The sequence below is a fragment of the Brassica napus genome, chromosome C2 (genome assembly GCF_020379485.1).
Source record: "Brassica napus cultivar Da-Ae chromosome C2, Da-Ae, whole genome shotgun sequence".
Taxonomy (NCBI): Eukaryota; Viridiplantae; Streptophyta; class Magnoliopsida; order Brassicales; family Brassicaceae; genus Brassica; species Brassica napus.
The window spans coordinates 2,907,615-2,929,035 of NC_063445.1; the positions used below are offsets into that span (position 1 = coordinate 2,907,615).

A 21,421-nucleotide genomic window follows, 5' to 3' on the forward strand; every position below is an offset into this window, starting at 1 on the left:
AAAACTAATCAATTTTGGAAGAAAACCTTACATTGACTTTTAAAACAAAAGGAGAGTTTAGAAAGTCGATCTAAGGGTGACAGAGGTCAAAAGGGAACATAGTTGTGTGGAAATTCTCTATTTGTTTGTCTTATCTTATTTCTGATTAATCATAGTAGATTTTAACATAAACAAGTGGCCATTATAGTTCTTGAAGTTGGCCTTTTTCTCGGTTGGTTTATATTTATTGTGATGGCACTTGGTCTCTCTTTTCTTGGCATAGGTGATGCTAAGATCTCAATACCAGCAACGGTTGTTCTGCCCTACATGTTCAGTCCAGCTGAGATGAGGGTAGGGTTTTGTCCAATACGTTAATACAATAAATGTTGCCAGTTTTAAAATACATGGATATAGCTTGAGCGTTTGGACTCTGTTTGCAGGCTGATGAGAATCTATGTGCCGAGGAAGAGGAAGACAAGAGAGTATGAAGCATGGGCCATTTGATTCAGTGAAGGTCTGCAAGCTTCATCCACAGGGCGTTGTTCTTATAAGATTCAAGGATCGTAGATGCACATAAATTCCATAGTCATTAATCACCATTAGAGTTGTTGTCTTGTCTTAGGTCTGATTTGTTGTTGCTGTGTGAATGCAGGAACGCAAAGAGACAGATACATGCGAGTCTTGACGATGGATCAGTGAACCATGCTGCGGTTAGGGATTTTGATTTGGAACCTGAATGGTTAGATCAGTTTGCAGCTGAAGTCGAAGCTGAATAGAAGAAACAAAATTACAATTATATGAGGGTCATTTTGTAGAATCTACCCTACCCTATTTAGTGAAGCAGTTTGACATATGTCTCTTTTGTTGAAAACTACATTTTTTATTACATCATTCATGTAGCAAAACCATTTTTGTCGCTATTTATATATAAATTGAAAATTAGTGTATTATCTTGGGGGAAGTCAGGTTACTAGAGCTTTATACTATGTTATGAAACTGGGTTTGTGATGTTCATAACGTTGATAAGACTAGGCATCCGAACCAGACCAACGCAAATCAGTTTACTTCATGTATCCGGTTTGTTGCATTTGGTATCAGATTGGTCACTGTTAGATTGAGATTATACCTCTCAACAAAGCCCATCAAATATCAAGCCCAATCCTAATTTAATTAGTAAAATAATGATAATTTAGCCCACCCAGTCAATTAGGTCAATCTGAGTTGAGGGTAAAAAGGAACTCAATATAAAAGGAGAAGAGAGAGTACAAAAGAGGTATTCAGAAACAAAAGAGAAGACATAAGCGGCTAGATCTAGGGTTCATCTTTGATTCTTTGATCTGCCGGAAATCTTGTTATTTTCTCTTGCTTATTATCAAACACTCTTATAATCTGTCACTTGATTGATCAATAAAACATCTCTTAGACAACTCATCATCATATTCACATATACTCTAAATACTCACCGGACTCAGATTCAACAGCCACCTTGTAAGTTTTTGTAACCAAAATGGCAAAGAAGCCGTTCATCTTAAAGTGGTATCATTCAATCATGTATTAATATAGTTTAAACCTAAGCAAAATCTATTATTATTCAAATGATGATTCTAAAATTTATTTCAAAATCTAGTATTACTGGGGATATGATATTTATAAATCTAATTTAAAATCTGTTAAAATTTTAAAATTCTTTGTATATATATATAATTGATTTCAAATCATTTGTGATGGAATTTTATGAACAAATGATTGAAGTCAAAATTCAAGTCATACTCCATAGATTTTAGAATTCATCATTTAAAACTATTCTTGAATTTTAATTTTTAATTGATTACAAACATTATAAGCCATTGGTTGAATAACACTCTTGTTTTGAATAAAAGAATATTATTTTAATCAAAGCTAATAATATAGTTTGAGATAAATGATCTAAAAACTATGTCGGGGCCACCCGTGTCCTAACCAGTAGGAGCATGACGTATGTCATTGAACTCGTGTTCCTTTTACCGCACCAAATCCCTCAGTTCTAATCAGAAAAACCAAAACTAAAACCAAAAGATCCAAATTTTCGAACCTTTTGCATATTGCAATTACTACTTTCACGGGCGAGTTTCGCTCTTCTTGTGTCTGATCTTGTCTGAAAATTTCTACTTCTCCAGAAATTGAAGTCTCCGCTGCGTATTAGGGTTTCCTCAGAGCAAGGACTCTGTTCAATCGAGCTTGGAATCAGTGAAAGGTAATTGATCCACCCTTTGCTCTTATTCCACTCTATGTGAAGTAGTCTTAGGACCTTTGAGAGCTCAGACAAGTTCGAGGCTTTGTTATCGGGTTTAGCTCATTTTTGGGTTCTGTTATCGAAAGGTGGAAACTTTAAATGTTTCTCTTACATATGGTTCCTTTGTTTTGTTGAAATGCTAGGTTGAGTGAGGTGTTGAAGAAGAGGAATGTTTTATTCACAGTTTATATTAGCTAAGAAAGGACCACTCGGGACAATATGGATCGCTGCCCATTTGGAGAGGAAGCTTCGTAAGAATCAGATCACTGATACTGACATCGGTGTCTCCGTTGGTGAGTGCCTTTAGGTCTCTCGTATTAGCGTTTAGCAGAAGCAAAGTTTTAATCTTTTTTACTTTCCCAATGTGGCAGATTCTATTCTCTTTCCGGAAGCTCCAATTGCGTTGCGTTTGTCTAGCCATCTTCTACTTGGTGTGGTGCGTATATATTCCAAAAAGGTGCACTACCTATTCGATGATTGCAGCGAGGCGTTGCTTAAGGTGAAACAAGCCTTTCGCTCTGCTGCTGTTGACTTGCCCCCTGAAGAGTCCACTGCACCGTATCACTCGATTACTTTGCCTGAGACTTTTGATCTTGATGATTTTGAGCTCCCTGACAGTGAGCTCTTTCAGGGGTTAGTTTCTTCATATTTAATTTTACTCTGGTATTTGGAGTCTTGAATTGATCTCCCTTTTGTTTTTGTAGCAGTAATTACGTTGACCATCATGTTAGTACAAGAGAGCAGATCACTCTTCAGGATACCATGGATGGTGTTGTATACTCCACATCGCAATTTGGATTAGATGGTCAGTGGTTGTTTCATGCTTTTACTTATCTTTAGTCTTTTATAGCTGTGTGTGCCTTAAATAAGAAAAGTAATTTTTATAATTTTTGACAGAGCGATTTGGTGATGGCGACACTTCTCAAGCTGCGTTGGAGCTTGACGAGGTATATTTTGCATTGGAACATAAATAAATATATAATATTCATGCCATTTAGGGGAAAGAAATAGAGTAAATCATATTGAAAGATGACAAAAAAATCAGAGAATCTTTTGGTTTATTTGCTTCTAGCTTTTGCATATCTGAAATAGGAATGTCTCCTCTCTTATTATTACATTTTGCGTATGATCTCTTCTCTCATTCATGTATTCTTCTGCAGGAAGTATTCCAGGACAAGGAAGTTATTGGATCCGACGATGAGGGAGTTCAAGGGTAAGTTTTCTTTTTCATTAACTTTGTAGCGTTATTGTATTTTTGCTTCCCTATGGCTTCTCTTGATTTTATTCTCATATACTGGATATTGTATTTATTAATAGCACTGATCACAATGCATATATGGATGCGGCAACTCCGGAGATAAAGGGTGACATGGTAGGAGCTTCTGATGCCATTCCCAGAGATTTCAATCAAGAGCAGGTGCGTACCAACATAGATGTAATGCATGAGGGCTTATTGGTATTTATTGTTTCTTATGAATGTCTCTCTTTTGATAGGTTGAAGATCTAGCTTTGCGTAATGAGATCATTGAAGATGCTCAAGCTCCTCAAACCCCTGGATTGGTTGAGGTGCCAAACTCGTCCAGCGTCAGGGAGCAGCTGGCAAGCGATGATCACATGGAGGTAGAGGATCTGAATGCAGAAGAACGTAGCAAGGCCTCTGGAGAGCCGGTTGCTAATGAGATGCTTAATGACCTGACCTCTGGATATAATGAAGGAGAATCTGCAGTTACTCCCATGGAGGTGGATAAGTCGCTGATTGATGAAAATGCCAACGCGCAAAATGAGCCGGAGGAGGAGGAGAGGGCAGGGCATGTACATGTAACCTCGCCATGTTGTTCTCACACCAGGGCAGAGATGGAGGAGGATCCTGGTCAAGCAATCACTGAGGCAGGAACCAATGTTGTGGCGAATAAGTCAGATGCTGAGCCTTGTTTAACTCAAGACCCTAAAGATCCTGAAGAAGAGAACCAAGGTTTGTCAAACAAACTGCAATCACTAGAGTTATGTATGTAACCTAATGCAAAGTCTTAGTGCCTACCGTATTCTTATAACTTTCATTGTTTCTGCCAGATCATTTTGCCATTGCGTCAGCCACTGAGGTCAATCATGAAACAGATTCTAGGCCAGAGGAGCAGCTGAATAACGCAGACGCAACTGATGAGCAATTGGTGAATCTGACTGGATCTACTGATTCTGATGTGCCTGCACCTGAAAAGGTATTAGCTGCACCACCTAACAGACTGGGAGATGAAAACGGTTTCATGGTTGAATCTACTACACCAGATGGCACATGTAACGAGGATGCAGGAAACAATAACATTACTGGAAAAAAACGCACGTTTACTGAGAGCACCCTAACTGCAGAGAGTCTGAACTCTGTTGAGTCAGTTGGACTGGTTCAGTCCAAGAGAACTGCAGATTCTGTTCCTGATGATGATGACTTGTTGTCTTCCATCTTAGGTATCAGTTTCTTTCTTGTTGTGTTTTATGTTCTTTTACATAATTATTACCTCTTGCCTTATATAAGGCAGGGCAAAAGGGTTTATGAATGAATGTTCATTTTCTTATTTACAGTGGGAAAGTCATCTTTTCTGAGGATGAGGTCTACACCTGTAGTTGAAAAAGCAACTACAAAACGGTTAAGAGCTTCTGCTCCTCGTTCTACTGCCACAAAGAGGAAGGTTCTAATGGATGACCCTATGGTCTTGCCTGGCGAGTATGTTTTTCCTTCCTTATACCTTAAGCTTTTATTTCATTGCTCCTAGGGCACTTAGGCGCAAGACACCTAGATTCAGTACTTAAATAGTGTGTGTCTTTCTCCTTTTAGGTCTCACACTTGTAGCAATTAATATCTTCTTTTTTTTACTTGTTTTATCATTTATTCTGATTGTCTGGTTTTCTATATAGCCTTATACGGGAGCAGCTGACAAACACTGAAAGTATACGCCGTGTGCGTAAGAAGGCACCTTGCACTGTTTCTGAGATCTTAATGCTTCAAAGGCAGGCTTTGGAGGATGGACTCTTGAAGGAGCCTATATTCACTGGTAAGTTCATTAGACCCTTCTGTAAAAGTTCTCTCAATTGTTCTTGTAAACTGCAGTGACACATGTAATATTTTAACAGGTATGTCAGTGGAGTTAGTATCTCTACACAATGAGCCGTATGATCTTAGAGGAATCATTGTAATCGAGAATGATGAGCGTCATGCTTCTGTTGGAGTGGTGGAAGGTAATGAATGTTCTGTCAGGGCTGTGGAAGATAATGCGACTGAAGAAAGCTCTGATCCTCAACCTGCTGAGGCTGATGCTACCCAGCCACATGACCAACAGGAAGAAGTGAAAGACGATAATGAGCTTGGTGAAACAAGATCTGACTTGGAAGTTTCAAAAGAAGGCAATGGAGATGCAGCAGCTGTTGAAGTCGATCTTGTAGTGAATAGCGAGATCAGTCAACCATCTGAGGACAAACTCGATCATGTGGAGGTGGAAGGATGCCATGGGAACCATGATGGAGGGCTAGAGGGTCAAGATGTTATCGAAATTGCTGAAGGCGATGTAGAAAACAACGCCGTTCTCAATGAAACAGACTTTAAAGCTGAAGATGAGCTTCCAAGTGAAGATAAGAAGACGGATGCATCAGCTGCAGCCAGCGAGTTTTGGGTAGACGACCAAAGTCCATGCGATATCACAGTTGGTTCTATTGAAACTGGATGCTTAGCAGCTGGTGATTTTAGTGATCCGGCTTTGGAAACTTGCAACGAACCTCTAGTGGAAGCAAATAATGATGGGGTGAATCCGCATAATGAGATGTTTAATGAGGAGGCTTATATGCAAAGTGCAGCAGATGCAGAACTTCCTTCTGGTGATGGTCTTATGGGAGACAATGTTGTAAGTTCCTTTGTGGCTTCATGTCCTTTATTCAAGTAAAGAAATGCCTCTTGATTCTTCTTTTTGTTGGTATCTTATGCTGTAGGAAATGGATACCGTGGAAGTGGCACATGACACAGGTTTCTAAACTTATTTTCGAATTTGAATTTAATCTATCCAAATTGTCTGTATTTGATCAATGTGACTTAACACTTGGTCATCATAAGCTTGTGAGATGCTGCTTATGGTTTATTTCACTTTGTGTCTGTTTAGGATTTTTGAACGTGGATGATGATGAAGTAGATGAAGATCATGAGGAGGACGATGGTATACAAGATGGTGATGAAGCTCGTCTTCTAGAGAACAGTGGATGGTCTTCTCGTACCAGGTCTGTAACAGAATAATTTTTTTTTTCCACATTCTATAAGCTAAAGCTTCCACAAACTGTCAAACTGATTCTTCTTTTACCTTGTAGGGCTGTGGGGAAGTATCTCCAGACGATTTTTGATAAAGAAGCTGAGAATGGGAAGAATGTTGTTGTTGTAGCAGACAAACTTTTAGCTGGGAAAACCCGTAAAGAAGCATCTAGAATGTTTTTTGAAACCCTGGTATGTGTGCACAATACCATCATGGAAGAACAAGTTTGGTCTTGTGGTCATTTTCTTCAGACACTTGATCAAAATCTTGTTTCATTCCTTTTGCCAATTTTTTTGCAGGTATTGAAAACAAGAGATTACATTCAAGTTGAACAAGCTAAGCCTTACGAAAGCATAATCATAAAACCGCGACCAAAACTCACCAAATCCATCTTCTAAATTGGAGAAAGATGATGATCAGAGTCTCGAAGGTGCAGATAGGTAGTTTGGTTCGAATCATCTAAAATTATTTGTCATTCTCTAAAGTTATAGGTTTTCCTGGTGTTGTAGCCTTAACCATTCAAGTAGCTGGAGGATCTCATTTATTTTATCTTTATACATATATATATATATATGAGTTGTGTATATATATTGGTGCCACCATGATCATTGATCATTACCAGTTTACATTTGAGAGATGCTAATTTTATTTTGTTTGGATAACCCTACTTCTCCGGTTTGTGATATTGAACTTGAGAATGTTGAGCATAGTTTTCATATTGTTTATAAACTAGTTCAGATAAAATAATATATATATATATATATATATTATTATTATTATAAACACTCAACAACAATATATATAACGTCTAGTGACCAAGGAGAGTGTGCTTGAACTTCTAATATTGTTATTGAACAACAATGGATTTGAAGTAGGAAAATGAAGTAGTGTTGGAGATACTTTTATCTAGTGATAGATAGATGGGAGGATTTAGAAAAGATAAGTCAATGTAGAGACTAATGGCCAAGCACGGCCTCCATAAGTAGATAAGTTGCATCAAATGGAGAGATTACATTCCTGTATGGCATTATTATCTTTTAAATTCTAAGTACACAATATGGTGGATAATAGACTCAATCTTTCGATTCTGAGCTTCATGATACTCATGAACATATCATTCGTAGCAGATATATATGATTTTGACAGTAAAAAGTTTCCAGAGAATGAGAATAACCTTTTTAGATGTTCTATCCATGCAACTTTTGAGGTTGTTTTTATCTTTATACAGAATATCCTCTCCGGAAGACATCTCTAGGACCCGCATAGGAGGTTGCACATCATAGTATACAAAACACATGCTTTGTGTTTGCTCTCTATTCCACCAACCATAATCATTTTGCTAATCTGTTATCAATCATGTTTATCTTTTCTATTTTCCGGTGTGTAAAACCCGTTAGTTTCTCATTATTTGCCGTATTTTTCATGTAATATGTTCCAAATCAATTTTAATAAACAGCGTTAAAAAAAACAAGTCGTTACAAAAGACACAACCTTGTTAACTTGCTCACTATCTCGTTCGTTCTCTTGATTCCAGTAGTGGACCGGTGAAGAAGACGATTATTTTAGGCACTAAACTGATTAACCATTTACTTTTGGTAAACAAAGACAAAGAAATATTTACTTTAGTAAACAAAGACTATTAGGAATAAAAAACACGTGATATATATAAAAATAATAATGATGAAGGAAGACACGTTACAATAACGACAAAAATAATGTAAGTGACTTGTGAAAGCTTTTAGATATTTTGTTGTTTGGGAATTATAACCCACTAACTTGTAACACAAAGACTGATAAGTTGTTTAGTACTAAACAAAGACTACAGACTGACAAGTTTATGAATCGATGAATGTTAACCTCTCTATTAATGTGGCCGCAGCCAAGTATTTATACAACCATCATAAGATCTCCTAAACCTAGTATCAATAATGTTAATAACTAGAATAGGAAATATAGATATACACAAATCTATGTAGTATCTCCCGTAATACCCCCCCTCAAGGTGGAGCATGTAAGTTACGAATGCCCAGCTTGGACAAGAAAATGTCGAACTCTTTGCGTCCCAATGCTTTCGTAAAGATGTCTGCTAACTGCTCTTTAGTGGAAACATATGATGGTTTTAGAACACCCTTGACAATTTCATCTCGTATGAAATGACACTCAATCTCTATATTCTTAGTCCTTTCATGAAACACCGGATTTGAACTAATATGAATTGCTGGTTGACTATCACAAAACAGTGTCATCGGTTCCTTGTGATTCACTCCAAGTTCCCGAAGTAAAGACTTTAATCCTAACAACTCCTTGGTGATGGCTCCCATAGCACGGTATTCGGCCTCTGCCGATGAGCAAGACACAGTGTCTTGTTTCTTGCTTTTCCACGCGATGGGAGAGGTTCCGAGCTGAACTATCCAACCAGACAGAGAGCGCCGAGTAGTGTGACATCCTCCCCAATCAGAATCACACCAGCCAGTCAAGTGGAGAGATGACTTCGCATCCAGAAAAATACCTTGACCTAAAGTTCCCTTCAAGTATCGTACCACCTTCAATGCAGCAGTCCAATGATCTTCTTTAGGATCTTGCATAAATTGTGAAAGAATGTGTACAGCATACGTTAAGTCTGGTCTTGTCGCAGCAAGATAAATAAACCGGCCAACAAGTCTCCGATACCGTTCTGGCTCAGAAATTGTAGGACCATCAGCTCGACTAAGTTGATGATTTTGATCCATAGGGGCTCCAGCCGGTTTACAACCAAGCAATCCGACTTCAGTGACAATATCAGTAGCGTACTTACGCTGACATAAGTAGAAACCAGACGGGCTTCGAGCAACCTCTATACCCAAAAAATATTTGAGAAGACCAAGATCCTTCATGTGAAAGCAAGTGGAGAGATAGTCTTTTATGAGTTTGATATCCTTCGGAGTACTTCCTGATATAATCAGGTCATCCACATAAGCCAAGATGCGAATGGACACTCCTTGCTTGACGTAAACAAACAAGGAATAATCAGACTTGGTTTGAGTAAACCCATACTTGAGAAGAGCATCTGTTAACTTGGCAAACCAACAACGAGGCGCCTGCTTCAAGCCATATAAAGATTTGCGAAGTCTACATACCAGATTCTTATCTGTAGAAGAAAAACCTTGAGGAATTTTCATGTATACTTCCTCGTGAAGATCCCCATGAAGAAACGCATTGTGAACATCCATCTGATGAACCTCATGACCCAACTTACACGCATAATCCAGAAATACTCTCACCGTAGTCATCTTCGCAACCGGTGAAAATGTGTCTGTATAGTCAACTCCATGTTTCTGGCGATTACCACAGACAACTAAGGGACTTGAGTAATATATAAGGAACTTGGGCCAATCCACTAATTGCCAATTGGTTTTAAGTTGGTAGCCCAAGAAACTTATCATGATATCAGAGCTGGCCCAATACCCTGACCCATTAATCCGGCCCGGACAGTGGCCCGATCATCCCATTAGCTGATGGCCCATAGAAGGTTCAGTTCCGCCGAGATCGCTAGAAAATAAAGCATGATTTCGGAGGGGGTATGATGGATTCTGCGAGATTAATGGTTATACGCACCATTATCTCGAGGGAGGGTATTGGAGAGAAGATCCCACATCGAATATATGAAAGGGACTTGAGTAATATATAAGGAACTTGGGCCAATCCACTAATTGCCAATTGGTTTTAAGTTGGTAGCCCAAGAAACTTATCACAGACACTTAGTTACAAAAAAAAAACGATAAAGCTGCTTTTTAAAATAACAAAGGTGAATGAAATGGTAATCACTAAACCTCGTTGATATTTGCCCAACATAGTGTTGAAAATTAGTTATAGTTTCCCGCAAATCGTATACTAATTCAACGGTGCGGTGTCACATGTGAATGTCATGTTTGTTGGTTATTACGATTAGAGACATTGTACAACAAACCAGTAAACCGGATTGTCCAAAACCATATAATAAAAACAAAACAAGACCAGTAATATTACTACAATTATTAAATGTTTTGGTCTGTGGCGAATAGAAAATAAAACTGAATTTATTTAAAATGCCATTGTGCACTCACATCTCCTCCACTCGCAGCCCACCAAAAAAACAGTGTGATCCCTTTTATTCAACCCAAAGTCCCTCTCTCTCTCTTCATCAGCTGTTTTCCGCCTCACACCGAACCATCTCCAAGCAATGGCGGCGGCTACGACCACTGCTGCTTCACTAGCCTGTGCCCACTTCTTAAATCAGACCAAGGTCCACGCGTTTCCGTCCAAAACCTCCGTGCAAGTCTCTCAAATCATCGATGGGAGGAAGATGAGAAGTGCCACTCTCTTCTCAGCCGCCTCAACCGATAAAGCCATCACAACTGCTCAGTCTGTCTCGTCCACTGCATGTGATAGGTACTACTCTTCTTACACAAGTCATAAAGACTGTTCATTTCGTTACTGGGTCGATTAAAAATCGAGTCTTTTTAGCTTATTCGAACTTGGGTTGCTTCCAATTTATACATTTGCAGCCAAAAGCTTTTACCTTCATGTGTTCTATCTTACACAAGTCATAAAGACTGTTACTTTCGTTAATGGGTCGATTAAAAATCGAGTCTTTTTAGCTGATTCGAACTTGGGTTGCTTCCAATTTACACATTTGCAGCCAAAAGCTTTTACCTTTATGTGTTCTATCTTACTGGAAAGTCTCACCTTTTGTGTTTTGTAGAGTGAGGAGGCATACGATCTCGGTGTTTGTGGGTGACGAGAGCGGTATAATCAACCGTATAGCTGGAGTGTTTGCTAGAAGAGGGTACAACATTGAGTCTCTAGCTGTGGGATTGAACGAAGACAAAGCTATGTTTACTATTGTTGTTCTTGGGACTGACAAAGTCTTGCAGCAAGTTGTAGAACAGCTTAACAAACTCGTCAACGTCATCAAGGTTTGTTTTAAAATTTGTTCTCTTACTAGTATCTTGTCATTGATAATGACTAATCTTGTGCTTATTATGGTTAAGGTTGAAGATCTCTCCAAGGAGCCGCATGTGGAACGTGAGTTAATGCTGATTAAGCTTAACGCTGATCCAACCACCCGCTCTGAGGTAAAAACTATAGTTGATTGATATTGCACAAATGAACTAATCTCTGAACTTAGTTTTTCAGTATTGGTTGGGTGATATGATAAATTCAATCACATTGGAAAAACCTTTTTAAGGATATGAATGAAAGGAGGCTTTAAATTGAGTCACACTAGAGAGCTTCTTTTTTTTCCATATAATGATTAGTCGAATCTTATTAAAATCACAATTGATATTAGATGAATATGGATGGGGAGATGCTTTCTTCCTTTTTGTATTAACTGAGTCTTGAGTCACACACTCTCACTAAGGAGCCTTTTTTTTTCCTTCTAATGTTTCTGTGGTCTATACAGATCATGTGGTTGGTGGATATCTTTAGAGCAAAAGTGGTGGATACCTCGGATCACACTCTAACGATCGAGGTCAGTCTTGTTCTTCACGTTATCAAGTGGTCAAGGATGGTTCTAATGAGTCTCATCTTTTTTGTTCTTTAGGTAACTGGAGACCCAGGAAAGATGGTTGCACTAACGGCGAACTTAGAGAAGTTTGGAATAAAAGAAGTCGCTAGAACTGGGAAGGTAATCTTTATTTTCTCCATGCTTCTTAACTGTCAACAACCTCAGCTTGTAGCCACTTGTAGCCTTTTATTTTAGTTTCGTCTTGAAAAGCTTTATTGAACGGTTGGAGTCACAAGTATCAATACTTGTAGCCACTTGTTAAGTTTCATTTTATTTATTTTTATCTGCAATGTCACACTTGGAAGACTTCAACCCAGATGTCATGGTAGAGCCAATCGTACGTGAAACTTCCAATCTAACTTTTTAAATGACTTGTTAACGTCTTACAAGACAACTCATTAGTTTAATTACTCTCAAATATCAGTAATTGCTCCATGTAGTCAGTTTATGTGTTTAAGTGACTGTAATCAACACTTTTGTCATTACTAACCGTTGTTGTATACTATTGTTTGACTCTAGATTGCTCTGAGACGGGAAAAGATGGGAGAAACTGCTCCATTCTGGAGATTTTCAGCTGCATCATACCCACACCTCGTAAACCAATCATCTCATGAGACTGTTGCAGCGAACACAAAGCGAGCGTTGACTGGTGGAAATGGCACTGCATCATCTGGGGTATAGATTAACATCATTAGCTCATTTGTTTTTTTTTTTCTTTTTTCTGCTCTACATATCTTAAGCCCCTGTGGTATGTTGTTATTTTAGGGTGACGTCTATCCAGTGGAGCCTTATAATGATTTCAAACCGGTCCTTGATGCTCATTGGGGAGTGGTCTACGATGAAGATGTAAGATACATTGCTATACTTTTCAATCTGAGGTCATAGTGAACGTGAAACTGTTTAAATGATTGCAGTCGGATGGTCTCCGGTCACACACGTTGTCTATACTTGTAGCTAACGTTCCTGGAGTTCTCAATTTAATAACCGGAGCTATCTCTAGGAGAGGTTATAACATCCAGGTTATTATGCAAACACTCTTAACTTTTAGTTTCACTGATTAATATTCTTTCAACAAATATGTGAAAGTTATAATTTTTGTTGCTCTAGAGTCTAGCTGTTGGTCCTGCTGAGAAAGAGGGCTTGTCTCGGATCACTACAGTTATCCCTGGAACTGATGAAAACATCGACAAGTTGGTGAGGCAGCTTCAGAAGCTGATTGATCTTCATGAGGTGAGACAATGGTTTGAAAAACTTAATAATGTAGTAAATACTCTATAAAAAATATTAATGTTGGGACTTTGTAGAGTTACTACTTATACAAAATTCTTTTTAGAAAATTTATATAATCTAATGTATGTTTTTATGTTAAAAAAAGAAGAATACTTGATTTTATAGCATATGCATTGATTAAATTTTATAGATAAAATTTTATGCTGTTCTTATTCAATCATTTGGTGTATAGAAAATGTGTACCATAAATGTAAATGTAAATATTAAGAAAAATTAAAGATATACTTCACTATGAGTAAAAAACAAACTATACAAACTATATGGTTTATATTTATATATACATATACAAATTTATATTTATATTGGAACAATATATATTTACATAGGGTTTTTCAAAAGTATTATATTATTATCTTATTGAATTATGTCAAATTTTATACTAGTCCAGTTTGGTAAAAATTATTAATTTATTGTGCTTATTAATTTATTAAATATTAATTTATGGAGTTTCTAGTGTACATTTGTTTGGTTTTTATAGGTCTAATAAGATGTTTCCTTGTCATTGTGTGTGTTCCAGGTTCAAAATATAACCCACATGCCATTTGCGGAGCGAGAACTGATGCTCATCAAAGTAGCTGCTCATACTTCTGCAAGGAGAGATGTTCTCGATATCGCTCAAGTGTTCCGAGCTAAAGCCATTGATGTCTCTGATCATACTATCACTCTTGAGGTAAATTGTCACAAAGGCACAAACAAACAAAAAGGCTTAGAATTTGATAATAGCTGATGAGAAATCTTCGGTTTGCAGGTTACAGGGGATATCAGAAAGATGGCTGCATTACAAACGCAGTTAGAGGTCTACGGAATCTGCGAGGTAATATAAGTTCATGCTGCTTCCTTTTTAAAACCTCATCTCTTCACCAGTTTTGGTGATTCTAATGGTTTTGTGTTTGGAGAAATGAAGGTGGCTAGGACAGGAAGAGTGGCATTGGTAAGAGAATCTGGAGTGGATTCGACTTACCTTCGTGGATACTCTCTTCCTTTGTAGTTCCAAAGGTTTAATAACAATCTCTTTTAACAATCATGCATTGTTGTCGTTTTTAGTTATAAAATAAAACGATCTTCTTGTGCAGAGGACTTGCTTGCCACCTGTTACTGGAAACTAGTCAAGGACTTGCACGTTGTTTCATCATTGTGTGAATGGATTATCTCTCCTCACGGTCATGGCATTTCGAGGTGTTGTTGTTGTAGGACTTATATTAGAGAATGTGGAAGACTTATATGTTTGTTTTAGTCAATTAGTCATCACTACTTTTCGAAAATGTAAAAACACCATCTCTATCTCTAGTAATAATCATAAGCTTTCGAAGGCTTGTAATAAACTTGGTGGTTAAAAAATGGCTGGGTTATGAACGAACATATATCTTTAACTAAACCAATAGAATTACAACCGCTCTGAAGGAGCTTGTGGTATTTACTCTCAATTTCTCTCATTTAATATAGTTTTACTGTATGTTCCACTTTCATAAATAGTTAAAAACACAGTTTACACAATACATTACAAATTAGTCACCAACTCATTAACCAAAACAAATGCTAATTAAGTTTAGACTCGATCTTGTTGTTGTTGTCGTCTGATTCAGATTTACCTTGTATAACTGCCATAAGTGCAACGAGCTCTTCCACAGGGACCTTACGAACATCTTTCCTCACACCAACGTCATAAGCCAAACGACTAATACAGTAATTACCATACCCCGTCAACGCCACAGCTCCAACACCAGTAGCCACAGCTCCAAGCGTCGTAGAAAGAGCACTAGTTGAAGCAGAAACCGTCAAAGCTGGAGACGTCGCTGTCGCCAAGGAACCACTCGTTCCCACACCTAACGCCCTGAGTGTCAAAGTAACAACCCCACCCGCTGCACACACCGAATTCACCTGGCTACTACTCCCCGACTTGGTCACCGACAACACCAGCAAACCGGTCTTGCAATAGATAGCGAAATCTTCGCAGTTGTTGTCCAAGAGATGATACTCACCAAACCCGTTTCTCAATAGGAGGAACTTCGCGCGTGCAACGACGTCTTCAGGAGGATCTGAAGCTGCTATAGTGCAGGTACCTCCTCGTTGCTTAGCGAGAAAGATGGCCTTGGAGACATTGTAGTCGAAGAGATAGAGGTTTCCTCCGGAGAGAAAACAGTCAAGACAAGAGGAGATCACACCGTTGAGATTGGTTTGATCTCCGCAATCAGGACAAGGGTTGTCTCCATGATGAGGAACAGAACTAACGATGATCTTGTCCAGAATAGTCCCTGTTCCAATCTCTAAACCACCTCCACGTGTGAAATGAATTACTTTCCCATCTCCTACATAGATTCCTGTGAACATTGAAGAAAAAAATCACGCGTTATTCATCATATTCTCAGATATGATTAAAAAAGGAGAGAGAGAGAGAGAGAGAGAGGAGATGGAACCGTGATGGGTATAGATGTAAGAACGCCATGAATAGATGTGATCGCCTGCTTTGAGTTCATCTCTGGAGATCTTGTTCGAGAGCAATCCCATCTTCTTTCTTCTTCTACGGACAAAGGACAGATCCGATTTTGCTTTTAATGAGTTGGCTTTTCTCTCTCTGTCTTTTTCCTTGAATTTATTATTACTACAGAAATTTATTTTATTATTATTTTTATTACCAAACCGTGTTCCTTCTGGAGCAAGCAACACAACTCCTATTATTTTACCATAAAAAGCCCTTTCGTAAATCGTAACACGGTAACAGATAATACTCATACACGTAGGAAACACATCACGTGTCGTGAGTGGATATGAGAAACCCACGCATTAACAGATTTTCGAACTGTCCTTGTGTTTATGTTTATACCACCTCTGCCAATGGGCCCCACGTTAGATCTTTGACAACTTTACCATCTTACCGACAAGGCGACAAATGGTATGTTATTTCGAAAAGTTTGAAAGACTTGTAAATACACTTTAATGATGTGGATAGTATTAGGAAAATGTATCTTATATGATTCTATTGATTTGGGTGATTCACCTATTGATTGGAAGACTAAGAAGCAAGACACGGTGTCTATGTCATCCGCAGAGGCGGAATATAGGATCATGGCCACGGCTGTTAAAGAAGTCAAATGGATTGTTCCTTTGGTGGAGGATCTTGGAGTCAACTCAGTCAAGATTGTTAAACCTGTTCATTTTTATTGTAACAGTAAAGCAGCTATTTATATTGCCGCTAACCCTGTTTTTCATGAACGTACGAAACATCTTGAGCGTGATTGTCACAGTGTACGTGATGCAGTTAAAGCAGGTCTTATTTCAACCATTCATGTCAAGTCGAAAGATCAAATTGCAGATCTTTTAACCAAAGCTTTGGGACGTCCCCAATTTGAAGCGTTGTTGTCTAAGTTGGGTGTTCAAGACCTTCACTCTCCAACTTGAAAGGGAGTATTAGGAAAGTGTATCTTAGATAACTAAACCGTTTTACTCTTATGTTATGTTTCCTATTTTCTCTAGGGTTACGTCTCGACGTCGGCTTATGCCTTTGTATATATACTCACGTTAATGGTCAATACAAAACAGAAGTTTAGAGTTTATAATATCATCTCAAGTTTACAGATAGTCAAATAAAATTTTAAAATCTTTCAACATATATAATTTACTCATATCAGGAATCGGAATTTTACAATATGTTTGTAAAAAGTTAAAACACTATGTTTATTTTTATGTTGCAGTCTTCTTTTCCTCGTAACAGTTGTATCGTCCTTATTCCGCCATGCAACGAGGCTCTCGACAGGCACTTTGATAGCATCCTTTCGCATACCAACGTCGGAAAAGAGACGAATAACATTTCTGACCAAAGGAGTAAGCATACGTGCTACGCAAGCAGCTAAGCCCACCGTATTGGCTTGACCGTTTCTTCCAAGCACATAGCTTTTGCCAACCACTAAACTAGTCTTACAATAGATAGCAAAATCTTCACAGTTGTTCTTGAAAAGATGGTAGTCACCAAACCCATTTCTCAGTAAGAGGAACTTCGCACGGGAAATGACTTCATTGGAAGGGTCTGAAGGTGCTATTGTGCATGTACCTCCTCGAAGTTGGGACATGAAGATGGCTAGAGAGACATTGTACTTGAAGAGATGGAGGTTTCCTCCGGCGAGAAAGCAATCAAGACAAGAAGAGATTACACCACGGGTATTGGATCGTTTGCCACAGTTAGGACAAGGATTGTAACCTCCGTGATTAGTCATTGAACTAACAATGATCTTGTCTACAAAAGTACCTTTTCTCATTACTGGACCATCTCCACGAGTGAAATGAATGACTTTTCCATCGCCTATGTAGATCCCTGTGAAACTAGAAACAGGGACATCGCGTTATTCAAAGACCCAGAGAACTAATATTGATCGAGAGAACAGAAGAAAAGAGATGGAACCGTGATGGGAATAGATATAAGCGTTGCGCCACGCATAGATGTGGTCTCCTGGTTTCAGATCATCCCTGGAGATCTTGTTGTTGGAGAATAGTCCCATCTTCTTGAGAATAATGAGTTCCACTTAATTATACTGGATTAAAGGGGTTTTTCTGAGTTTTTTCTTTCTAGTTTTGTGTTTTTTATAGTCAACTATATATGTTGCTTCATATTCCGTCTTCTCATCTTGGATAACAACATATTTGGTTCTTAAAAAGTTTATTATTAACGTTATGTATATGATCAAGATCCAGCATATCATAACAGCAGCTTAAGCAAATTCTCTAATCAACAACAACAACAACAGCTAGGTAACTTAGTTTGCTGAGAACTCAGAAAACGCCATGAGGGTGTGTATCTTCAGCTAGAGGGTATACAAGGGGAAGAAGATAAAAGAGAAAGAGGCGATACGTCAGAAACTTGTATATATTTTTTTTTTGGGCAATAATCAGAAACTTGTATAAATTCCATAAATTAACAAAAATGAGAAACTAAACATTTATGTATCTTAACTAACAATGTTTAGCCAACGTTTGTTTTCACAAGTGGTGACATGGTTGTTTGATGCTCTTATACTTCAATCCATAACCATAACCATATTATATACTAACAAATCGCATGCTTAATCGGTGTGCTCTATAAACAATTTAGTAAATAATTTAATACAATTTTCTTTTACAAATTTTAAAACATATGTTTATGTAAATATTTCTTAAATTATAGAAACTATAGTTTGATGTTTTATTTGTTTATGCTCAACACTGGACCTGTACTCAAGCTGGTCTGACCCATCTTCTTGGCAATCTCCCTAAGCACAAACTTCATAACTTTCCCGGTCGAAGTCTTGGGCAATTCATTCCTAAACGACACCGTCTTGGGAACCATATACCTCGGCATCCTCTTCCGACAATACTCTATCATCTCCTTCTCCGTCGGTTTCATCCTCAAACCAGGTTTCAGATACACAAACGCACACGGCGTCTCTCCCCAAAACTCATCCGGTCTAGCCACCACCGCCACTTCACTCACCACCGGATTCGTGTACATCACCGCTTCGACCTCCACGCTACTCACGTTCTCTCCTCCCGTTATGATTATATCTTTCGACCTATCCTTAATCTCTAGATACCCATCCGAGTGAATCACCCCCACATCTCCCGTGAAAAACCACCCGCTCTTCAGAACACTCTCCGTTCCGACAGGATCTTTCAAGTAACCAAGCATGATCGAACTCCCTCTCATCACAATCTCCCCGACATGTTCTCCGTTTCTCTCAACGATAAGGCCCGTTACAGGATCCACCACGTCGATTTCTGTAAACCCGACGGTTCTCACTCCTTGCCTTGCCTTCAGCCTCGCTTGATCGCTCGCCGGTAACCGGTTCCACTGCGGCTTCCACGCGCATGACACGTTCAAACCGCCGGTTTCCGTTAAACCGTAACCGTGACTGATCTTAAAACCTATTGACTCTGCACGGAGGAGAACAACAACAGGCGGAGGAGCACCGGCGGTTAAAACGTTGACTGGATGGTCAAGAGGCTGAACATCCTGACTCGCCGACAAGATACTGAGCACCACGGGAGCTCCGCACATGTGCGTAACGCCGTGATCACGGATCAAACGGTAGATAAGCGGCGCGTCGAAATTCCGTAGACAGACGTTAGTTCCTCCAACGGCAGCGATCCCCCACGGAAAAGTCCAACCGTTAGCGTGGAATATCGGTAGAGTCCATAAGTAAACCGGATTTTTCGGTACGGTCCAATCGATTAGAGAATCAAGCGACATTACGAATAGTCCCCTGTGGCAGTGTTACCACTCCTTTGGGAGCCGAGGTCGTACCGGAAGTATAATTAAGCACAACCGGGTCCCACTCGCTTCCGGGTCGGATCCATTTAAAACCCGGGTCGCCTCTCTCTATAAGTTCATCGTAAGTGTAACTGAACTTATTAACCTGACCTGCCACGTCAGCACCTCCACTTCCTTTTTCTTCTTTATCGGCGATGAAGACGAGAATCGGCGGAGCGGTCATCGTCGCGACCGCTTCGACGGCGAGTTCGCGAGAGGAGACGTCGTCGACGAAGAGAAGCTTAGACTCGCAGTGGCGGAGAAGAACGGAGACGGTGCGAGCGTCGAGACGAGTGTTGATGTTGTTGAGGATCGCGCCGGACATCGGAACGGCGAACTGGAGCTCGTACATCGCCGGAGTGTTGGGAGAGAGCACGGAGACGACGTCCGATTTGCCGATTCCGATGGAAGACAGAGACGACGCGACGCGTAAGCAGCGGAGGTTTGTTTCCCGCCATGTGTAGACGGTGTTAGCGCCGTAAACGATGGAGGTGCAGTCGCCGTAAACTGTGGCGGCTCTCTCCAAGAAACTTAACGGTGTTAACGGCGGCGAGTTTGCGGCGCATGGTTTAAGTTCCTCCATCTCTTAGCGCTCTCTCGCAAAATAATTTTTTTTATATTGGCTTAGAAGATTTACCTATAAATAGAACAAATCGGTAGATGAATGTAATATTTTTACCAAAAAAATAAGAGTCTCGTGTAGGAGACCTCGGTTACCGACAACGGAGATAAGGTTACATATCTTATCACTTTATCAGGCCATGAAGAAACCAAAACGTGAGTTCCTCGTGAATCAGAGAATAAAGCCCGAATTGAAAATTACTCCTTAGGTTTAGTGAAATACTCAGATTATTTAATTGAATTCAGTTTTACTAGTTAATTAGACATTTAGACCACTTTTAAGAAGAAGAAAAAAAACGTTATGAAAAAATCGTTTTGTTTAAATCTTATTTGCCGCGTAGACCGATTTTATAACACTGCAGTCGACTGACCAGATGCATTTTGTCTTTCGCATGATAAATTTGAAATGTTTCATACATGTTCATGCATAGACTTGTTCCTTAGAATTATTATTTTACCAATTAAAATTTAATTTGGATAGATGGGTGGTTGATTAACAAAAAAAAAATATATGAGAGAGTTTCTCAAACATGGTTTGAATTTCTTAAATATGAAATTATCTCCTTTTCATTTTGCATGATTTATGTTTGTGAGAAACTCATTGAAAAACTCAATTACTATAGATACTACAGGATATGCTATCTAAATCAAGTCATACTACAAATTTTAAAATAACTCATTAATTCTATATTAGAGTAAAATTAGAGGAAATTACAGAGTATTATTGGAGATGGTTTTATAGCAACAAAAAACTAGTGACTACTATATGAATAAATTCACCCGTAGCAGTTTTTTGAAAAATTTCAAAGTTCAGCATTTTGTAAGGAAGTTGATCAAACGTTACCCATTTGATATGACAATAGATACTTTTTGTAGCTGTTATTTAAACAAGAAGTGGACGTGCCGGAGTGGTTATCGGGCATGACTAGAAATCATGTGGGCTTTGCCCGCGCAGGTTCGAATCCTGCCGTTCACGTTTTTAATTGTTATAAGTTGTAACATTTGACCCTTTTGTTGACCAAAGACGGCTTAACAAGCTTTAATTGTATCTTGACGAATTCTGTAAATGATAGTAAATTTTGTTGGCTTTAATAAGATTTAAAATAATTTCAACGTTAAATCAGAACATTATAATATTAACCCCTCTTTTGCAGTATATAAATTCATTTCGATAT

The 21,421-nt window shown here is 38.8% G+C and overlaps 4 protein-coding genes, 1 non-coding gene and 1 pseudogene across 6 annotated transcripts; 3 read left to right on the forward strand and 3 right to left on the reverse strand.

Annotated features, from left to right (window-relative positions):
- The first annotated feature begins 1,976 nt into the window (after positions 1–1,976).
- Positions 1,977–7,196, forward strand: LOC125581283 (sister chromatid cohesion 1 protein 4-like). Of its 2 annotated transcripts, none has more exons than XM_048746401.1 (16): positions 1,977–2,212; positions 2,395–2,544; positions 2,623–2,884; positions 2,956–3,056; positions 3,149–3,198; positions 3,412–3,464; positions 3,569–3,668; positions 3,746–4,223; positions 4,322–4,711; positions 4,826–4,967; positions 5,159–5,295; positions 5,375–6,138; positions 6,224–6,257; positions 6,391–6,505; positions 6,593–6,725; positions 6,834–7,196. In XM_048746401.1, exons 2-16 carry the CDS (start codon positions 2,421–2,423, stop codon positions 6,930–6,932), a joined length of 2,982 nt encoding a protein of 993 aa, XP_048602358.1. In that variant the 5' UTR covers positions 1,977–2,212; positions 2,395–2,420; the 3' UTR covers positions 6,933–7,196. The 2 variants fall into 2 exon arrangements, with proteins under 2 accessions (XP_048602358.1, XP_048602359.1); XM_048746402.1 differs by having other exon boundaries at positions 2,959–3,056.
- A 3,420-nt stretch (positions 7,197–10,616) lies between these two features.
- Positions 10,617–14,708, forward strand: LOC106363577 (acetolactate synthase small subunit 1, chloroplastic). The gene is made up of 13 exons (XM_048746403.1): positions 10,617–10,941; positions 11,255–11,468; positions 11,544–11,627; positions 11,957–12,025; positions 12,098–12,181; positions 12,581–12,736; positions 12,827–12,907; positions 12,976–13,080; positions 13,169–13,291; positions 13,869–14,021; positions 14,100–14,165; positions 14,256–14,347; positions 14,425–14,708. Exons 1-12 carry the CDS (start codon positions 10,733–10,735, stop codon positions 14,337–14,339), a joined length of 1,428 nt encoding a protein of 475 aa, XP_048602360.1. The 5' UTR covers positions 10,617–10,732; the 3' UTR covers positions 14,340–14,347; positions 14,425–14,708.
- Positions 14,709–14,788: 80 nt separating this feature from the next.
- On the reverse strand, positions 14,789–16,002 carry LOC106365011 (protein LEAD-SENSITIVE 1-like). The gene is made up of 2 exons (XM_013804475.3): positions 15,766–16,002; positions 14,789–15,669 (listed from the first exon to the last, which is right to left on the reverse strand). Exons 1-2 carry the CDS (start codon positions 15,854–15,856, stop codon positions 14,888–14,890), a joined length of 873 nt encoding a protein of 290 aa, XP_013659929.2. The 5' UTR covers positions 15,857–16,002; the 3' UTR covers positions 14,789–14,887.
- An 832-nt stretch (positions 16,003–16,834) lies between these two features.
- Positions 16,835–18,400, reverse strand: LOC106363581 (protein LEAD-SENSITIVE 1-like). Its single transcript, XM_013803299.3, has 3 exons — positions 18,388–18,400; positions 17,745–17,864; positions 16,835–17,657 (listed from the first exon to the last, which is right to left on the reverse strand). Exons 1-3 carry the CDS (start codon positions 18,398–18,400, stop codon positions 16,969–16,971), a joined length of 822 nt encoding a protein of 273 aa, XP_013658753.2. The 3' UTR covers positions 16,835–16,968.
- Positions 18,380–20,420, reverse strand: LOC106354459 (annotated as a pseudogene).
- Positions 20,421–21,140: 720 nt separating this feature from the next.
- Positions 21,141–21,222, forward strand: TRNAS-AGA. The gene has a single exon. It is a non-coding gene; the product is annotated as a tRNA-Ser (tRNA).
- Positions 21,223–21,421: the final 199 nt, after the last annotated feature.

What these genes read in the sequence shown, in the direction of transcription:
- LOC125581283 (XM_048746401.1), top strand. Translation starts at nt 2,421, where the DNA reads ATGTTTTATTCACAGTTTATATTAGCTAAGAAAGGACCACTCGGGACA. An exon ending in GACAGTGAGCTCTTTCAGGG is followed by an intron (nt 2,885 to 2,955) that starts GTTAGTTTCTTC and finishes TTGTTTTTGTAG; the next exon opens with CAGTAATTACGTTGACCATC. An exon ending in TCCTGAAGAAGAGAACCAAG is followed by an intron (nt 4,224 to 4,321) that starts GTTTGTCAAACA and finishes TGTTTCTGCCAG; the next exon opens with ATCATTTTGCCATTGCGTCA.
- LOC106363577 (XM_048746403.1), top strand. Translation starts at nt 10,733, where the DNA reads ATGGCGGCGGCTACGACCACTGCTGCTTCACTAGCCTGTGCCCACTTC. An exon ending in AACTCGTCAACGTCATCAAG is followed by an intron (nt 11,469 to 11,543) that starts GTTTGTTTTAAA and finishes ATTATGGTTAAG; the next exon opens with GTTGAAGATCTCTCCAAGGA. An exon ending in AAGTCGCTAGAACTGGGAAG is followed by an intron (nt 12,182 to 12,580) that starts GTAATCTTTATT and finishes GTTTGACTCTAG; the next exon opens with ATTGCTCTGAGACGGGAAAA.
- LOC106365011 (XM_013804475.3), bottom strand. Translation starts at nt 15,856, where the DNA reads ATGGGATTGCTCTCGAACAAGATCTCCAGAGATGAACTCAAAGCAGGC. An exon ending in TTACATCTATACCCATCACG is followed by an intron (nt 15,670 to 15,765) that starts GTTCCATCTCCT and finishes CAATGTTCACAG; the next exon opens with GAATCTATGTAGGAGATGGG.
- LOC106363581 (XM_013803299.3), bottom strand. An exon ending in TTATATCTATTCCCATCACG is followed by an intron (nt 17,658 to 17,744) that starts GTTCCATCTCTT and finishes CTAGTTTCACAG; the next exon opens with GGATCTACATAGGCGATGGA.